Source organism: Cygnus olor, chromosome 5 (assembly GCF_009769625.2).
Source record: "Cygnus olor isolate bCygOlo1 chromosome 5, bCygOlo1.pri.v2, whole genome shotgun sequence".
NCBI lineage: Eukaryota > Metazoa > Chordata > Aves > Anseriformes > Anatidae > Cygnus > Cygnus olor.
In genome coordinates, this window is record NC_049173.1 from 65,504,393 (window position 1) to 65,523,709 (window position 19,317).

At 35.6% G+C, this 19,317-nt stretch overlaps 1 protein-coding gene across 2 annotated transcripts in view; it reads left to right on the top strand.

Annotated features, from left to right (window-relative positions):
• Positions 1-18,887, top strand: part of PARVA (parvin alpha) — a 67,773-nt gene extending 48,886 nt beyond the window's left edge. Inside the window, exons 7-14 of one of the 2 annotated variants that reach the window (XR_005820446.1) lie at positions 4,633-4,691; positions 5,735-5,754; positions 7,117-7,178; positions 7,859-7,927; positions 9,769-9,870; positions 10,666-10,738; positions 13,824-14,076; positions 14,207-18,887. Coding sequence is in view for 1 of the 2 variants with exons in the window: in XM_040559361.1 (XP_040415295.1) it covers positions 4,633-4,691; positions 5,735-5,754; positions 7,117-7,178; positions 7,859-7,927; positions 9,769-9,870; positions 10,666-10,738; positions 13,824-13,900 (462 nt within the window). In the remaining variant the exon portion in view is untranslated. Of the gene's footprint in view, positions 1-4,632; positions 4,692-5,734; positions 5,755-7,116; positions 7,179-7,858; positions 7,928-9,768; positions 9,871-10,665; positions 10,739-13,823 lie in introns of both variants that reach the window. The other variant, XM_040559361.1, reaches the window with a different exon arrangement.
• The last annotated feature ends 430 nt before the right edge of the window (positions 18,888-19,317 follow it).

Genomic DNA, 19,317 nt, shown 5'->3' on the forward strand with positions numbered 1-19,317 from the left:
GCTGTTACTCAATTTTTGCGTGACTGAAAATGTGGGCAAGATCTGAGAAAGTAACCACTTCTTACTGCATTCACAGCAGACGAGTTTTGTAATTTGGGGAGAAATTTGAAGGAGAGTTTCTGGTACATGTATCAGTGACATCTGATAATCAATTCACTGACTGTCATATTTTACTTCGTGGGTTTCAGAGCATGAGAGATAACCCCAGAAAATCTGCAGTTATGCCTCTAAGACTATAGAGGAACATAATTCTCAAACAGTTTCCTTTAGATATTTTTAATTATTAATTACACTGGTTTATGTCAAAGTTCTACCAAAACCAGCTTAAGAAAGAAAGGGTGCAGCAGTCAGGGCATCTTCGGAATAAGAAACTAAAAAAGGACAATAACACAGTCCTTAAATAAAGAACCAGATCTTGCATTCTGCTCTCTCTCTATATGTCCAGACAAAATTCCCATTGAAATCAATGGACGTAATTCTCCTCTTGTTTAATAGGCTAATGTAGTTCAACAGCAAATCCACTGAAGTCAGTAGAGATAAACCAATTTAAAAACAATAAGTAGTGGGAGAATCTGGCTCAGTGCTTTGCCTCTTAGCTACACAGCTGTAGCTCAGGCGCCAGTGGATTGCAGAGAAAGCAGTTGTACCAGAATAAAATCCAAGTTATGTTGTTGAAGATTTCGCCCTGCAGACCCAGTCCGTGATGAAAGCCAATCAGTGGAACTCCAAGGCTATGCTGATTCCCATTAACAAAGGGTGGGGGCTAGTATTCTTGCTATAATTGTACTTAAGACATTTTTCATTTTTTTAATGAAGGGTGTTTTTTTATTTTTATTTTTTTAAATCTGTCTTTCATATCCTGTGGGATTGGTTCTTTATTATTCATCGTATACCCTTTGATCTCAATGAAACTTTTAGTCAAAAACCTAAAGCCTAATTTAGTGTTCAAACTTTCACACCTGATGTTTTAAACCCTCACCCATTCTGTAAAGTAAGGTCATGCCTAGGGAAGCTCAACAGACTCTGGTAGCTGGTTTTAAATTCTGTTCTATACAGTTGAGAAAGGGAGTGGTAGAGAAAGAAAAGTAACAGAAGAAATAATTTTGAGGAATTCTTTAAGGAAGTCTGCCTTAATTTATATTATGATTTTGTTAGGTCTAGAAATGCCAAAAATGTTTGCTGTGTTGGCTGAGCGTAGTTTACTGAAATACAAAGATATTTCTGAAATAAAAAATGTGCTGATGCCCAACAGGTGATCAGCACAGTTCTTATGAAAGCTTGTTTTCTTTGGCTGTTTTGTACAAAAGCTGTTAGCGATGAGAGTACTATGAAATCTGTGTGTTAAGCTGTTTAAGAAAAATTGTGGTGCTTGGACCTTTTGTAGCTGTTTTGCTACATTGCTTTTCTTTCCTTCCATACTGATAGAATGAATAAGTTTGAGCAAAGCCCAGGCTTTGTTTGGTCTTTTCTACTGAAACAAGAGAGGGTTTCTGTGGAGAGCTGGATCTTGCTGTCATTTTTGTCGCTTTTATTCTTCATTTTCTATTTTGCCATCCTCAAATGGTTAAATGACAGATTTTGTGCAAGAGCTCTAAGTCAGAGAATGTAAAGTTGCAATGGCGGAGCAGTCAGGGTGGCTTCAATATATTCTGAATATTGGGGAAATCAGTTCTTGGGTGCACAAACCACTGTAAAGGAAAGCTAAGAAAATAATGGGAGCAGAGGAAGGTCTATTTTACAAGCTTAATCTGATAGCATTGGTCCCACAGCCTCTCTGAAAATGAGTCTGAATTGTTTCTGAGCAGCCTGCAGGTTCCCAGGAAATCTTTTTTTGAACCTATGACAAATGATGTCAGGCTCCAGAATGGTTCTGCATTTCATCTTGGTGGGGCAGTTATAAAACACGGTCCACCAGATTAAATGCATAGCAACAGTACAGAGGGAAAACCCATTCAAACATCGGGAAGATTTTCCAAGTGGGAGTTTGTGTGGGAAACTAAGCAGTTGGCCTTCAGTTATAGAAAACTGATGATGTACAGTTGATGCAAACAGAGGTGAAGAGACCCTTTCCATGTCTAGACATGCTACCCAGCTTTCAGATTTTTCTTTTTCTTTTTGTCATTCTAGGAATAGTTGCCAAATTAAAATAAGTGATTAGGACGATCTTGGCCTTTCGTGCAGTCTTTCAGCTATGAGGGAGCAAAATGCTAAGCCTATCCAAATAAAGTCTTCTGTGGTCACTGGAATGTGTGTCCAGGTTTTCCATTTAACAGGGAATCTTTGAATTCATGCCTTATTTCTCAGTATGTTTCAAATAGTAGTTGTTCATTTTTATCATTTGTTATTTCAGTTCTAGCCCCTTTTATCTTTATGGAACTTTGCTGAGCAGTCTTTCACTCCTCACTAGCATTTCTTTTTATTTTGGGGAATATTGTGTCATTCTCTGTCAAGTTTAAAACAACTTCACAACAAGTGACATCAGTGTTAGGGTCAATTTTGAGTTTAAGAGTTTTAAAAAGTGAAAAAGATGTATGGGAAGCAGCCTGCATAGAGAAGGTACTTAGACTAGTATTTCTGAGGTTGATTCATGTTGTTGGGACATTTTCACCAGTCATCTTACAAGTACAAAGCATAGGAAAGCCTGTCTTGACACATGCTGGTGTCCAGCAGATGCATGTTGTGTTTGGGTAATGTGGAAATTCCATTTTTGTCAACAACAGGATAGAGGTTCAGAATTCCTATTCATATTAATATCAGTTTATCAAAAAGTGAAATATGTTTTATGTTGATACTAGAGAATGTTTTAGGCCATGTTGCACATTTGCAGAGTGAAGGTAGAGTATTAGAAGCCTTTTTCTTCCCTGTATCAGCAGACTGAGCACTGAGAAATACAATCGCCATTGCTGTGATGCTCACCCCCTCTAGGAGAGTGGAGTGATAGGGCTTTTGCTCCAGAATGCATTATTGGCACATCAGAATCACCATCAAGGAATAAAATCTTCCCTTCACCCTGCAGCTAAGAGGGGAAAAAAAAAAAAAAGCCAGAGTGTAATTTTAACTTGAACTAGACACTAACTTCAAGTACAAATGCTTATTCATTGTCTGCACAACCTGGAGATGAAGATAGCCCTAAATGATGCAAATTTTCTTCAGACTTTCAAGACATATGGCAGAAGGGGCATCAGCAGCTGATCTATGCTCTGTTCAGTATGTAACACACAGGACACCACTCTGTCTTTATAATGTTTAGAGCTTCTCCTTGAAAGTGTTTTAACTATATGCAAGATAATTAGTAACAGGGCTTTAAAAAATATTAAGAAACCCCCCTGAAACTGTCATCTGTGTAAAAGGACAATTCGGATTGTTCTAAGTGCCACTCTGAAGTAACTGAGAGGATGCTATGTGTGATTTTCTTGCTGAAAGTAAGCTTGATCCTTATATATATTTTATTAATGCAGTTTTGAAGTAATTGACACAAGCCTGGCCAAATTCTCAGCGCTTCATACACCCAGGACTGCCTCTGGTGAGGGATGTATTATCTTTTCCAAAGCAGGGAAGAACAGTAGCTGCAGTTCACATGCCATGAAGGACTCTTCCAAAATGCTATTCTGCTTTTCTCTTTTCTACATGGAGTGCAAGTCTAGGACCACAATAAATTTATTTTTCTCATTTCCTTGTGTGACAGGGAGTGAAGAATCATGAATAATTGCCTAATGTCTAGACTTTATATGCAGCCGTCAGCATTTGCTTGGCATTTCTTTCTGTATTGCAAAATTTTAATAATTCCAGTGAATAGAATTAACAGAAAGAACACGAAGTGAGGCAAAACATATGTGTGGTATGTATACCACCACCATATGACTGTAATCTTCATCCTGGAAACAATGTCACACTTTTCAACTCCTTCGTTTTGTGACTCAAATTGCAACCATTTGAGTTGGCTTCTGCCATTTTGTGCACAACTTCTATGCACAGGCTGCTAACCACCATGTATGAAGGGCTTCTTGCATTGGAAGAGCATTGGAGCTAATGCATATGTTAACATAAAGATGGCCAGGGTTTGGAGCATGCAGTGAACAGATTATCCTACATTTTGGTTTTCCATCACAAGCAAAGAGAGCCCTTTGTGTTGAGAGAAGTCAGAAAAGGAAAACACTAAGGTTAAAAAAAAAAAAAAGTGAATGAACAGGGCAGAAAGAACGAGTAGCCTAGGAGCAAGATTTCACCAAAGATGAAGCATGGGCACCCTCTGCCACAATATTCATTGAAATAATAATTCAACTCACCAGGATACACATCTACTAAAAGACTTGCATATGTGTTTAGGTGTTTCAAATATCTTGCTGAATTGGGGCCCTTAAAAGAAAAGTGAGTTAAGAACAATGAAGAAAGGAAAAGAAATACTTCCTTCTACAGGTGGAGTTTCAAGTTTCTTGTTACTGTACAAGAGAGTTTTTTGAAATACTTGAAAGGAGAAATAATACATTACTCTAAGTTTGTTTTAAAAAGTTCTTATTTTGTAGATTTCATATCTAATTATGTTTATACAAATCAAATATCACAAATACATTTTTACTGTACCCTAAGCATTAAACTTTACTGAGAAAAATGTCACTTTTTTATTTTTTCCAGAAACGAGAAGGAATCCTCCAGTCTCGTCAAATCCAAGAGGAAATAACTGGTAACACTGAGTATGTCAACACCACTTTTGCCAGCAATTCAGTAATTGAACACAGATGTGTCTCAGAAATTCAACCATTTGCTGATATTTAGATTTTGGTATTGGGGTTCCAAGGAAGATGATGCATCAGCCAGTGATTGTATTTCAGTCCTTGCAAGAGCTACAAACATGCATCTAAAAATACAAAAGGATGTGGAAATTCAGAGCTAGGGGACTAAAAGCAGGAGACCAGGATAAAAGAGAAGACAGAGTGAAGATATTCAAAATCTCTGTATTTTATATTTATTATTATTTATTTCTGCATTTATTGCATTTCTTATTATTGTATTCAGAATGCCTTCAAACAAACAAGAAAGATATATCTCTTTTATGTTGGTATTTATTTGATAAAGAACAACTTGATTCTGTCAAAAAGGAGTGCAATATGACTATTTTTTAGTTGTTTGGACTTCGGGGATGTAAAGTGACAGTAGTAAGCCCTGTACATGTCATCTCATCAAGCCATTTGTAACAGAAAAGTTATTCCAAAAAAACAGAAAGCAATCATAGAATATCCTAGTTTCTTACAGATTGGAGAGAATCCAGACTAATGATTTTATTAACCTTTATGGATTTTTTGTGTAATATTTATATGAGGGATCAACTAGAGCAAAATGTTGTACTTCTTAATAAGGTAGTCCAAGTATTGTTCTGGCTGCAATTTGTATTGCAGCTGATGTGACAAATGCATCTTTAAAGCAAAGGGAAAGTTTTCAGAAAATTAACATGAAAAAGTATTCTTCACTGGCAAGGTGTGCTGATTTGGTTCGGCAGTAGGAAACCTGAGATCTGGCCTTTCCATGAAACTTTTGTGAAGCCAGGAGATATTATGCTGATGGTCTCCAGACTAAATCTGGAGTCTCATCTGGAGTAACTTAATGAAGGTTTTCTTAATTCCATGAATCTCCTCCAGTTTTCACCAAGCTGAAGATCTGGCCACATATGCTGTTTTATTTTGCAGGACAATGTCTGCAAGAGAATTATATATATAACTTTTTTCTTTTCTTTCCATAGGGCATTTTCAGGAAGGCACGGTAAGTTCATTTGATTGTTAACTTTTTCTTAAGGCATCCAGAGTAGACATTAGTTTTGCAGCGGGTGGTCATTTTGATCAAACTGCAAGGAAGTAGAGAATTTATAATTGACCTGGCAAATATATGAATATATGTGCCACAGACTGTTGTGACAGTTAACAAAGGGAGAAAAGCATTAAAATCAGTCTGACCATCTTTAAAACGCATTTCAGTACTTTTCAGCACATGTTAATTTGCAGATGCTTTATGGTTTAACATCCAGAGCATTACTGTAATGGTATTAATGGTCATAAGCTCACAGCGTAATATGAAATGATGTCTTATGGTAAACCAACTGCTGTACTTGTTGGCATTCTTGCATATGTTACCTACTTACACTTTACTGACTTTGGGTTGTTATTCAGCAGGTTCCTTTGCCTGGAATGTTTCATGATTAGTATTGAGGCTGGCCAAACGCCTGGCCAACAGAAAACACGTATGAGGAGTTTAAATGGAGTCCCACCAAGAACTTAGCATTTGCTTCTTACATTGTTTCAACGATTGCTTTACTGCTGAGTTAAAAAGCTACATGCATGACATTTTTCCCATGATATCCCAGTGCAGTCTTACTTCCTTTAAAGTCACCCTTCTACAAATAACCTTTGGATGTACTTTAGCAGTTTTCATTGAGGAATATGAACGTAGCTTTTTCTGGAGTCGTTCTCTATCACTCAGATTGTCCAAATGGAAATTTCTCTGAAAAGGTTTTTTTTTTTTCTTTTTTCACCTTCAGAAGGTAACCGCAGTACTGTTGCAGTCATTCTGCCCTAGGTTGCCTGTCCTACTAATCATGTACTAAATTGCATTATCAGAATGGTCCAAAAACATTTATAAGAAAGATTGTTTTGCAGCTGTATAATTGTAAGCTTGCCTGAGGTGGTTAATACAGCGTAGCACTCCACAATGCAATCCGCTGAGTGATACGTACATATTGTGGCCCCTGTGGAAAATTTTCCTCTGTAGATGTGACTCCAGAAGTAAACTCATGTTCTTCTGAACAAAATAAGTTGGTTACCTAACTCCCAGTATGTGGCTGTTCAGGGTTTTATGTATATGTATTCCACCCTTTGCTCATTTTTGAGAAACAGGTTGTTAGCTAATCCGAGTCATACTTGAAAACGATGCTTTCCCTAAATAATAGCAACTTAGAGCAAGAGAGAAATATGCAAAATATATGGTACTTGGAATACAAAGAGACTATATTGAAACATTTTGCTGACTCTTGTCTTAAATAAGTATGTGCTTTAGTAAGTGTTTACCCTGCATCTGGACAACTGCTGCTAAGTACATTAACATCTCTGATTTTTTTTTTTTTTTTTTCAGAAAGAGATGCATTTGACACTTTATTTGACCATGCTCCAGACAAGCTCAATGTAGTAAAAAAGGTTAGAAGTATTTATTTTTAAAATACATATGTATCTGCATGCTTGTGTGAGTATATGTTGCATGTGCGTGCATATAATATAACATTGACGTAGTTTGTATACATTAAATACCACTAAGCTTTACGCTGAAAATAAAAATACAAATTCATGAATATAATGTTAGTTTTTGTAAATATTTAGCAGCCTGAAATTAACTTTGGAATGCAGAAAAAGATACAGTTATCAAAGTTTTCATCGAAAAGGAGTTCTCACAAAGTATATGTTGATTAAAACTCAACTGGGTTGATTTAGTTCACTGATGCCAAAGAGTTATACAGTTTACAACTGCCAGGGGTCTGACCTAGAGTATTTTGGTTGCTGTCTGATTTGAGTCAAGTCCAATTACCCACTTCCCTACACTCTGCCACAAGTTTTTTTGAATTATTATTATCTCTGTTACAAAACAGTGAATTTTTTATTTATATGCATCATGTTCGCTTTATTTCTGTTCATCATTCTTAAAAAGCAAGAAAAAACAACAAAAGATTTTTTTAATGTAGTATTTCAGTTTTAAAACTTAAAAAAAATACTGTATTGCAGTCTCTTTGCTCATGCAAGTTCTGTTCTGAGTGGAGTTCATTCCATGCATGGAACTGCTGCCCTACTGAATAGACCTTCACTAAACTATTTTCACATTTCAGACTCTCATCACATTTGTGAACAAGCATCTCAATAAATTGAATTTGGAGGTCACTGAACTGGAGACCCAGGTAGGATTTTATAGCCTATTTTGAAGGGGAGGGATGCTTGCACTGTTATGCGCTATGACTCCATCTTTATTCACAAATTCCATTGACCTGTTATTGATAGGACTCTAAGATGTTACTTCACTGGGAAGCCCTTCAATTTTAAATATGTTCATATGAGTAAAACCCTCAACAATTAAGCATAGAAATCATAATGGCAGCTAAATTTCTCTTAGAGCGGTTTTTTACTTTCATTAGCATAAAAATTATTTAGCAGATGCTACCTCTTGGGTGCTGGTAAGTGCTGTTAGGAGAACCTGTGCTTGTTTTGGTCAGGCTCTGTCTGCTTGGTTTGATACAATTTCAAGCTGAACAGTTGTTTCCTGCCTACCTTTACACAAGCCAGTAATCCCATAGGATTGCAATGACTATTTAGTGAGATACATCCTTGAGACTAAAGCTGCTCAAGTGTATAGGCAGCTGTACAGCTGGTCTGCAGGCTTGATTGCACCACAGAAATAATGTGGTACACAGTCTGCTTTCTTGTTCTAAGCTGCTAAATTGGGTGGAAAGAAGCTAAAAGAAAAAATTTATTCTGTGGTTTTAAAAAATTCCTATATGAACAATTGCAGCAGTTACCATAAGAAAATTACAAGGTCAGACAGGAAGGATGCTATCCACACTATCAGAAAAAATGGTGTTTTCAAGACAGGGTTTATTTTATGTCATGTTTCATGTTATTATGAACAGGGTTAATTTGAATAGCTATCATTCTGATAGAGATTTTTCAAAGGTAAAATTGAGATTTAGATGGAAAGAATGTGTAAGGGCTTTCAGAAAGATGTCACTGTGCCTGCATATTGCATTGTTTATTTTTGGAAAAAAAAATGTATTATTTAACTGTGCTGAGAAACACCTTAAGTGTGTATCCGAAGCAACATTCTCTAAGATGAGAGACTATTTCTATCAGTTGAGAGAAAATGAGCTACCTCAGGAAGGCCAAATCATAGAATCATTTAGGTTGGAAAAGACACTTGAGATCATAAAGTTCAACTGTCAGCATAACACCACCAAGTCCATCACTAATTATCGAATCACAGAATGACTCATGTTGGAAGGGACCTTAAAGGTCATCTAGTTCCATCCCCCCCTGCCATGGGCAGGGATGCCACCCAATAAATCAGGTTGTCCAGGCCCCCATCCAACCTGGCCTTGAACCCCTCCAGCGATGGGGCATCCACAGCTTCTCTGAGCAACTTGTTCCAGTGCCTCACCACCCTCTGGGTGAAGAATTTCCTCCTAACCTCTAATCTAAATCACCCCTCTTGTTTAAAACCATTCCCCCTTGTCCTGTCATTATCTGACTGAACAAAATGTTGCTCTCCATCTTTTTTTTTTTTAAAGGGTGCTTTTTTTTTTTGATTATGAGAATATCTCAGTGCACTGATAGACCTGATGCTACAAGGTTAAGAGTGAGATGTCTTTAACAAAGTCTTAGAGATGTTACTAATTTTTAGATTGATATGAACATGTATCATATCAATTAGTTATCTTCTATATGTAATTGCATACACTGAAAATTAGATTCACACAAACTTGCGAAACATAGATGATGATTCTTTGTTCCTTTATTTCCTTCAACAAACTGAATTTCTGTGTGGTCATGAGATTGCACCTTCATTCTGCTTCCTTCTGCACAGGGAGTGCGTTCCATTTGATAGCTTGAGAGGTGTCTTTTCTGATAGCCTGGAACCAGCAGAATGAAAAGCAAAGGCATAGATCAAAGCCACTGACCACTGCTCTCTCCAGGAACTTTATTCTGCATGTGTATTCAGAAAATATATTGAGAAATATCTTTTCTACAGTTTGCAGATGGTGTGTATTTAGTCCTGCTAATGGGTCTCCTAGAAGGCTATTTTGTTCCTCTCCACAGCTTTTTCTTGACTCCTGATAGTTTTGAACAGAAGGTAATTATATTTCTTTATTTCTTTGTTTTTAACAGGAAAAAAAAAATGTCTAGTAGTACAAGGACAATACAAACTTTCCTGCATAGGCCTCATGTAAATAGCTGAAATCAGAAGAGGGCTATACTTGTAACCATTTCCAAGCATTTTTCAGATCTCTGTGTTAATGCTTATTCAGAATAAAAGGGAAAATTATATTAATGATGGTGTGTCTAGCAAATATTAACTAATTTTGGCAACCATTGTGTGATGCTGTCATTGAGCCAGACTTACTGTCCATTAATTGTGTAAAGAATTACACACTTGAATTGATGACAGAACTGATTTTTTGAGTCTAAAAATCAAAGAATTTGACATTTCAAAGGTTTAATGTTTTTTGGAAGCATGAAGGCATATATGTACTATGCATCATTTTAAGACCAACCGTTACTGCAGTGTCTGTTGCTATCCAAGCAATTCCAATGTCTGTTCAAGACAAGCACTACATGAGCCACCACGTTCTAATTTTTAAACTTGGGGGAGTTGGGTTATTCTTATTTTTAAGTTTTTTTTTTTTTTTTTTTCTATGTGAAATATTAGTTCAGATGTTATTTTTCAATTATTTCTGTATTTTTGAAACCACCATCACCACACAGGAAGAAACAAACAAACAAAAAAAAACAATGGATTGTCTGGATTGATATATGGAGCCCTGATTTTTATTTTTTTCCCCTCCCAAGCATCTTTTTTTTTTTTTTGGACCATTTATAGTATACTGTTTATAGATCATCATAATGACTTCTTATATTACATTACTAGGTCCTCAATGTATCCTTTGCATTTGAGCTAATGCAAGATAGTGGATTGGAAAAACCAAAGCCAAGACCAGAAGGTATCTATTCTACTTTTCGTGGTATCTCTCTAAAACTTTGAGTTGGATCCAGACCTTTTCTCATGAGGTTGTGATATGAATAAATTAAGGTTAAAATGGTAATACAAGAGAGAGAGGCAAGATGCATTTTGAAGTGCTCAGGTAGTGCTGCATTTTATGTGACTGATAGATACACTTGTTCAAATGTTGCTAGGCTTGATTTCTTGAGTGACCAGGGTAAGATTTGCTTGACCAAACACATGCAGTAGTATTCAGATATCCAATGAAAGAAGAAGAACGTAATTGTGAACGGTGTCACTTGCAAATATGAATTGCTCCAATTGCTCCATTTTCCCCTGTCCCACATCTTTATACTAAACTTCAAGTATTCCAGTGTAACTTACAAGATTTTCTTAAAAGATGTAGATGTTGTGGAAGAAAAATTTCAAATGTTCATTTAACTGTCTTTGAGTGCAGGACCTAATCATGCATATTTTAAATCAGATTTAGAGCTAGAAACTGAAAGTAAAGCATGTCTTCAGTGAAGGTTTTGTTGCTGACATTAGCAGGACCAGGATTCCACTCCTCCTCAGTCATATAAATGCAAGGTTTAAATCCAACTTTTCAGGCTGGATATAAGACTCTTGATTCACTGTATGTGTTCCATCTTAACAGCAGTAGGCACGCGCACACAAAAATTGTCTCAGGAGTAAGCCTATGCTGCTTGTGCATTTAATCTGGACTTACTCAGCCTATTTTTTCACTTCTATTGATTGCTTGAACTCTTATCCACAATCATGCTTAACTACACCAGTGGTGACTGTCTCACAAATTTTTATGTTTGAAAAAGTCAAAAAGAGAAGGGGGAAATAGTGAAATCTGGGGATCCAAGTAAAACAGAGAGTACTTGTGATCCCTTACTCCCCATGGAGGTTTAAAATTCTTATGGCATTTAATTTTTCAGGTATTTATTGCTCTAGGGGACGGCTAATTTTTCCAGTATAAATCAAGCCATAAGGATATTTCAGCATATTTAAGACATTTCTTGTGCAATTACTGAAATACTTAATATGAAACTTCCTGCCCAATGTGAATGGAAAAACACATCTGTTTTATGTGTTGTTACATTGGGCACAATGCCCACACTTAAAATTTCCAGTGAGCAAAAGAGTATTGAAAAGGATCTTACCCCAGAAGTGTATACTAAATACTCTTTAAATTCCTACACTGTTTCTTTGAGGTTCTTGAGGAAAAAAAATGCTGAAAAGTGCTTCAGAATATGAAAAACATATTTAGTGGAAAAAAGAATGTGGTTAAGTAAATGAGTATGAAAACCAATGATTTTTATGGGGTCAACAGTTTATTTGGCTTGTTTGCAATATAATTGAAAGGGTTTTAAAAAGCTTTCCATGACCTTTTACTTTAAAAATTGCCAGAACATTAATCTACTGAGTCTATAACAAATTCCTTTGCAATTTGAGCTTTTTCAGATTACTTCTTGAAACATGTACATCAAAGCCAAACTTAAGTTTCTCTTTTTGAAAATTTCAACCAGTAAAATGTTTTATGTTAGTCAAACACAATTAGCAATGGAAATAACTCATCTTCCTCTGTGAGCACACTGCTTTTTAGTGTGGACCTTTCTGTGGAATTCTGTTGTGGTGGTGGAATTTTATGGTGACTTGGCAAATACCTGTCAATTTCTCTTCATTCATTTGAAGTTCTGTATTAGTAAATGAAGGTGTTATGCAGCTTGCTGTTGGCATCACAGAGGAAACTTCCTGAGATATATACAGTGTTACATACAGAGTGTAACACAATGTTGTGGGGCAACATGCCCTTCCTGTAGCTTTTAACATTTTCTCTTCATTTTATAGTAAGCATTTTTGATCTGGTTTATTAAGAGTCACAAAACCATTGTTTCATGCATAATTTAATCATTAAATCTAGGTTTGATTGTTTTCACTTTGTCCATAGGTGTCAGTGTGCCATGTTGCTAATATCTTTAGCCCTTCAGTTAGCATACTTTAGGACACCATGCATAGCTGTGACTGGATGTATTGTTCAAAGTACAACCCCTTTGCAATCTGTGAAAAGCATCAGTATAGATAAATATAATGGCAAAACCGACAAAACCACCTGGTGATTACATACACAATTTACTAGGTTTACTCGGAGGCTTTGAGAACAGTGGGAGTATGCACACCATCTGCCCTCTGCCTTCATGGCCAATTCCAAGGACCAAAGTTAGGAGATTGAGTTCCTATACAGTCAACAGAAAGAGATGGGGCCTTTCTGATGGGCAATTCTAAGTTCCTATTTGAGATTGAATATCCCTTGAAGCACTAATGTAGACTGCTATAGTAGTACATGTCAGTTTGTTTTATAGATTTCTTGTGAAATAATATTGACTTTCTCAACAACTTCCCTTGGAAACAGCAGGTATTCATTAGCTTTTTGTTTCACATAAATAATTTACTTTAGATGTTGAGTGTCTAACAACTGATTCAGCCATGTACATCAGCTAACCTAAAGCATTTTCAGAAAAGTCTTCAAGGGGCACTTGTATACCTAGCTTTTTAGATCCTTTGGAAATTTTCAGATTTTAACCTTGCATCTAATTATCTTGCCAAAATTAGACCTAATAAAGGAAGTTGCAACCCAGTATGGGCCAAGACCTGCAAAATCCCTACAGAAAAGTTCAATTTGTTCTTGCCTGTTTTTTTTTTTATTTTATTTATTTATTTTATTTATTTATTTATTTTTGAGGTTGTTACTTTTTGGCTACAACTAACCGAAGATTCAGTGGTCAGTATATGTGATACTATGTAAAAGTTGTCTCATGGGCCTTTACAATTTGGTTGCATTTCTACATCATGAGCATTAGCCGTTTATTTCCCTAACTGAAAGTGGTTGAGAAAATTATTTTTGAGTTGACAGTTTACATGTTATTTGCTTATATTTCTACTCTTTTTTACTATCTTTGTGATTCTAATGTTTATGGATATGAATCTGAGCAAAGAGAGGAAATAGAGAAGGGGCACTTCTTCTGAAAATGTTTTGGCTTATAAAGTTACTAATAGTTTTTTCCTTGTCTTTTTTCTAGATATTGTAAATTGTGACTTGAAGTCTACACTAAGAGTACTATACAACTTGTTTACCAAATACAGGAACGTGGAGTGAAGAATTAATTTGGGACGTAAAGGAGTCTTAACAAAGAAAGCGTCATAACTAGCATATTTTTCATCAGTATTTCTCTGCATCTTTGTCCTAAAAGGAGTTAAACCATTTATCTGAAGAATCTTTAATTGACTATTCTCACACATCTATTTTCATAGCAGGTTTAAAGCTAAGGCTGTGTAAAACTAATACAAATTATGAAAAGAAGTTTCAAGGAAGGTACTTGGTTATCTTCTCAGAGAATCCATGTCTCAATACTAACTGCATCATTACACTGTTTTGTAATAGGTGGAACAGCAATGAAAGAAGATTTAGTAACTTTAGTTCAGGTTAGACTTTGAAGTCAAACATAGGAAGTTTCTGTATGAAGCATCTATTTTAACGTTTTTACATATATCTTTTCTAATCTGGGGAGGGGAAGGATATTTACTCTCCATGGTAAGATGGTTGCATTCTAATTATGAGACATATGCATGGGGAGAAACAGTAAAATACTGTTCACATCACAGCTAAAAAGAACAGACTTTCTCAAGCACTTAATCTGATTAATTTATTTAGTTAGGTTTGAATTTTATGGGTACAAACTGAAGTTGCTACTTATTCTTTCAGGCTTACTATAATGTGATACTCTGCTTTAAATATGTATTGAACATTCCACCAAATACACTTTGCAGCTTGTTCACTTAGTTTTGTTCAAGGAAGAGATCCTTCTCTTCCTCTCTTTTTTTTTTTCCTAAAGTACGCATTTCAGGATAGCACACCTGTATAATACAGTTTCCCTATATTATTTGTATTATTAGCATAGTATTAGAAAGTAAAAGAATGACTTGTTTTTCTTTTAATTGTTGGAACACAGGATTCCCAGGTTTTAAATCTAAATTTATTGCTAAATAAGATTTAGAATCTGTTCCTTTGATTGAATTTATGATTAATGTATTTTGCTGCTTAATGTCCAACATAAAGAATAATATATATTTTCCAGAAACATTCCTGTAGCCTTTCAGATATAAAAGCACTGTTTTTAGGTCAAAACTACTCCCATCTGCAAAGATTCTGTTACAGTGTAAGATTTTTTGGTCATTTTATATGGCTATAAAGAATATTTTTTTCTAATCATGACCAAATGTAAGCTGTTACCTGTTTGGTTTTAGTTTTATTTTTAACAGACATAAAAGACAAATGGGAATTGATTCTTCCCTTAGACTGCTGTCAAGCACCAGTTATGTTTCCATGAAGAATCTGTAGAGACTGCCTGGCATGAGTATAAATCATTAAAACACGCACTGGTATAAGCTGAGGAGTAAATTAATCATTTGTTAGAAGTCTTGATGTTAGTTTTAGATACCTTTCTAATAGAAGCGTTTCAATGCAATCAAAGATTCTTGGGATCGTGGGTTACAGAGTAAGGAAAAAAATCCTTAGGCAGAAATTATTGGCCTACTGTTTAGAAGTCTTTGGACTGCTTAGTGCAGGAGAGAGACTTTTGAATAGCCATCCAATTATGGCAAAACTGGTATAGGTGAAAGGGAAAGGAAGTCTGTCAGCTCTTAAGACTGTTGGTCTGAAGAAATGTAGTGCTGGCAAGAACAGTATGTAACAGCTGTATGTTACTTATTATACAAAGCATAACATATTTTTCAGTTTTTAGGGCTTCTATTTTTAATTAGTGCTTTCCAGTGCAACATTAGCATAAAGGGAAGAGAAGCAATTACATTCTGTCTTCGGTGAACATCAACTATGTTAAATATCAAGATGATATTGACTTCTGCTGGAGGGCTACAGAAATTTTTCTGTAAATAAATAAATCTCAATAAGGAAATACCAACTTTTGCAAAGAAAAGTCATTACTTAATTCAAAGGATAATATCAGGATATTCTCTGAACTCAGAAGTTGATATCTTACTGTCACGTACCTTCTAAATATTTTCATTAAAATATTTGTTTACCCCTATGTTTTTTTAACTGAGTTTCTGAAGTTAGAGGTACAGAAAATGATTATTTGCCTTTTATGATAGGTAAATAACTGGACCTTTGTCAAAATGAACGTTTGCTTTATATCTTTAATATTACTGATCTTTCTGAGAAGCTGCACAATAGGAGTTAACCAAGTATTTTTTGAGCAAAATGAGATGGAGCTTCTCATGTATACCAGCAGCAATTTCAGCTTATTTCAATGTCTGACATGTAAGTTTTCCATTTGCAGACTTAGATTATAGTAATTGTAGTAGTTCATTAACAAATGTATGATGTTTTTTTCTGCAGATCCTCCTCAGCTGAAACAACACTCTTTAAAGTCTTAGCAATGCCAAAATATTTTGATTGTCCTGGTTTCCAGGAGTGCACTTTCTTTAAAGAGGAGATTTGTGTATGCAAAAGAAAAAGGTTAGGAACAGTGAAACTGTTTTTCGCTTGGACTTGAAAACATGTGTTTTTGTGTTATATTGGTGTAACAGTATTGGAGATTTTGAAGTCTCTTAGACTCAATTTTCCACCTGTAAAAAACTTAAAACTGACACAGAATTGTGAAATGCTCATGCTGAAATGCAATTATGCAGAATCATGGAAACATTTAAACAACATCCAACCTCTACACAAATATCTGTCCTATAGTAAGAATTTACGTAAATTATAAGTGCTATATAATCAAGAGTGCCCTGTGTAAATATAGGCCCATGTGATAGTTTTAACACATTCACACAAATAGTGTATGCTGCCAGGTAGGAGTGGCTCACTGCTTATATTTTGACAGTATAGATTTAAATAGCTATCAAATAAATATGAAATCTAATATACAGATTATATCTAATATTTATTGCTTTGATACAGAATATTATAGAAATATAGAATACTACTGTAGGTAGTTGGCTCTTCAGCAATCAGTGTAGGCCAGCGCCTTCCTGCAGGGAACTAAAATGTTACATTAGTTGGGCCAAATTCTGCTCACACCTATGATGCTTGTATTCTCATTACACAGTATGTATGTCAATGTACAAATGACTACAGAATTGCCTTCACAATTTATGTTAGGATAGAAGTTGTTTAAGTTTTAGGTCAATCCTGGTCTTATTTATAATGACTTTAAATGCTTAAATAGATCCAAATCGATGGATTTACCCCATGTAAGATATGAACAGTCACCTGGAGAAGCCTGTTTCTCTGACTCCAGAGGAAGCCACTGATCTTGAGGGTGCTATCTCAGCACTTTGGGCTGCCTTTAAGATCTCATGGTGGTATCTGGGTCTCATGCACCTGGCCATTGTGTCTGTAGTGTTCTGTCATCTGAAGGCCCACAGGTTGCTGAGACCCTTGAAAACCAGGAAGTTGTTAGCCTGATGTGAGGAACTGAAAGACAGTAAACATTTCTGTTCATGGGGCATTATGAAACTGCCAAAAGAACATTTTTCTGTGCTTCCCTTACTTCTAATCCATCTATTTGCCATCGCAGTAGTATGGTAGCCGGGTTTGTTTTGTGTTTAGAGACGGGCAACAACTCCCTATTGATGGATTCTTTTATACTCTGTCAACCACACAGAAATTAGTTTTTCAGAGAGGAGCTACAGATTCTTAGAGTATATCAAAAAGATGTCAAAATAATTATCTAAAATCCTAATATCTTAAGATCAGCTCCTTCCATGTTTCTTTCTAAGCTGACTGGCTTTTATTTGCCATAAAGAACAGGCCCTAGAAGAAGGTATCAAAGAAATCCTTGCATGATTTTACCTGAGACACACACATCAGGCCCAATTGTAGTGCTCTGTGTTTCTGATGAAGTATGGACTCACTGAGTCTCCTATTGAATGAGCTGACTGCAGGATATGTAGTTCTTCACATCTCTTAGTCAGTAGATATTTCCCTATTACAGGGGGAGCAGTAGCTCTTGCAGCTACATAGTTAAGGAGCTCAAGTGGACCAGCAAGTGCTGGATAAGGTCCTCATCTATTTCTGTTGACAGTGGACCAAGTTGCTTGTTGGCACGTAAATCAGTGCTATTAGATGAAGCGAGCATTTGTTCCTTTCTCTTTATACAGAGGGTTACAGTATTTGGGAATGGTTTGCATTCAGGCAAACTATATTGATTGACATAAATGATACCTGGTTGACCTTTTTCCGTACTCATTTTCATGAAGTATGTTTTTAAATTCCTATCTTAGCTTAATTTTGCAGATACCTTACTGCAATTCACGATATTGTAAAGCAGAATGGCTTTTAGAAGTGATGAGTTTCATTTCATTAGAGAAAGATACCTATGATATTTAATACACTATATACTAGCTTTAGGTCTAGGTTATGTTGTTCTTGTCTTCCCAGCATAACAGCCACCATGCATGGCCTGTGTGTATGCCACACACCCAAAAAGAGAACAGTGCCTTGAAAGACCTCTTGCAGGATTTTCTGTAGTGTTACCTTTGCCATTTTACTATGTGAATGAATGTGGATTTTCTCTTTAAAGTACAAGTAAAGGCAGACGAAATCAACTGTAGGAAGTTATAATTAGTTTTAAGTATGATTTTTATTGTATCACAGGAAAAATTGAGATAGTAACATGAAAATTCCAAAAAATTTTGCATACCTCAACAACCACAGATATTCCAAAGATTTTTTGAGTCATTTGACATTTAGTAGGGCTAATGTTAACGTATTTTGACAATATTTTCTGTGTGCCTATTTCTTTTAGTAATAATGAATTTTTTTTCTGTTTAATAGTTCAGTGCTACACAGCAGCAATGTGTCATTTAAATATTTGCTTCCAAATCTTAAGATCAAATTCAAGAAAAAACAATATTTGCAAAATTCACTTCTTAAGGTGTGTATCTGAAAATAATGCTTAGTTTAAATTAAGCTGTTGTTTTCAACTCCAGAGTTAGTAGCTTTCACAGAATCTCTTTTACGTACTCTGTAAGTAAGTGACACTCCACTGCTGATTTTTCCTTTGTTTTTTCTTCTGAAACTTTTGTTATGATCCACAATAAAATTTGCACCTGAAATTCAACACTGTATGTTGTTGTTGGGCCAAAGTATGACATATATGAAAAAAGCTAGGAAGGCTGTATGGTTTTATGTTCTCAGAACTTCCAGACCTCTCTATGCATCTAAGCCATTCTCAGTTACTTCCTTGTGGGTGTACTCGGTGTTTATTATTTTCTGTGGAGGCTGGTGACAGCTGAAAGTGGGTTGGCAGAAACGGACATGTAAGCATATGCTCAAAATGATTAACAGCAGCAGGTCAGGAAAATTTTGTATTTGACTCAAAATGGCAAAGCATGCCTTTGCTTTAATATTGCTATGTTGAGCTCCTTAGGGAGGATTTTTCAGCTGGTTATAATGCAATTTTCTTCAGGGTAGTTTTGTTATTTAAAATTTAAGAAAATGTTAGTGAAATGTTAAAATTATCAAAATTAAACTGCCCATTTCAAAAAATA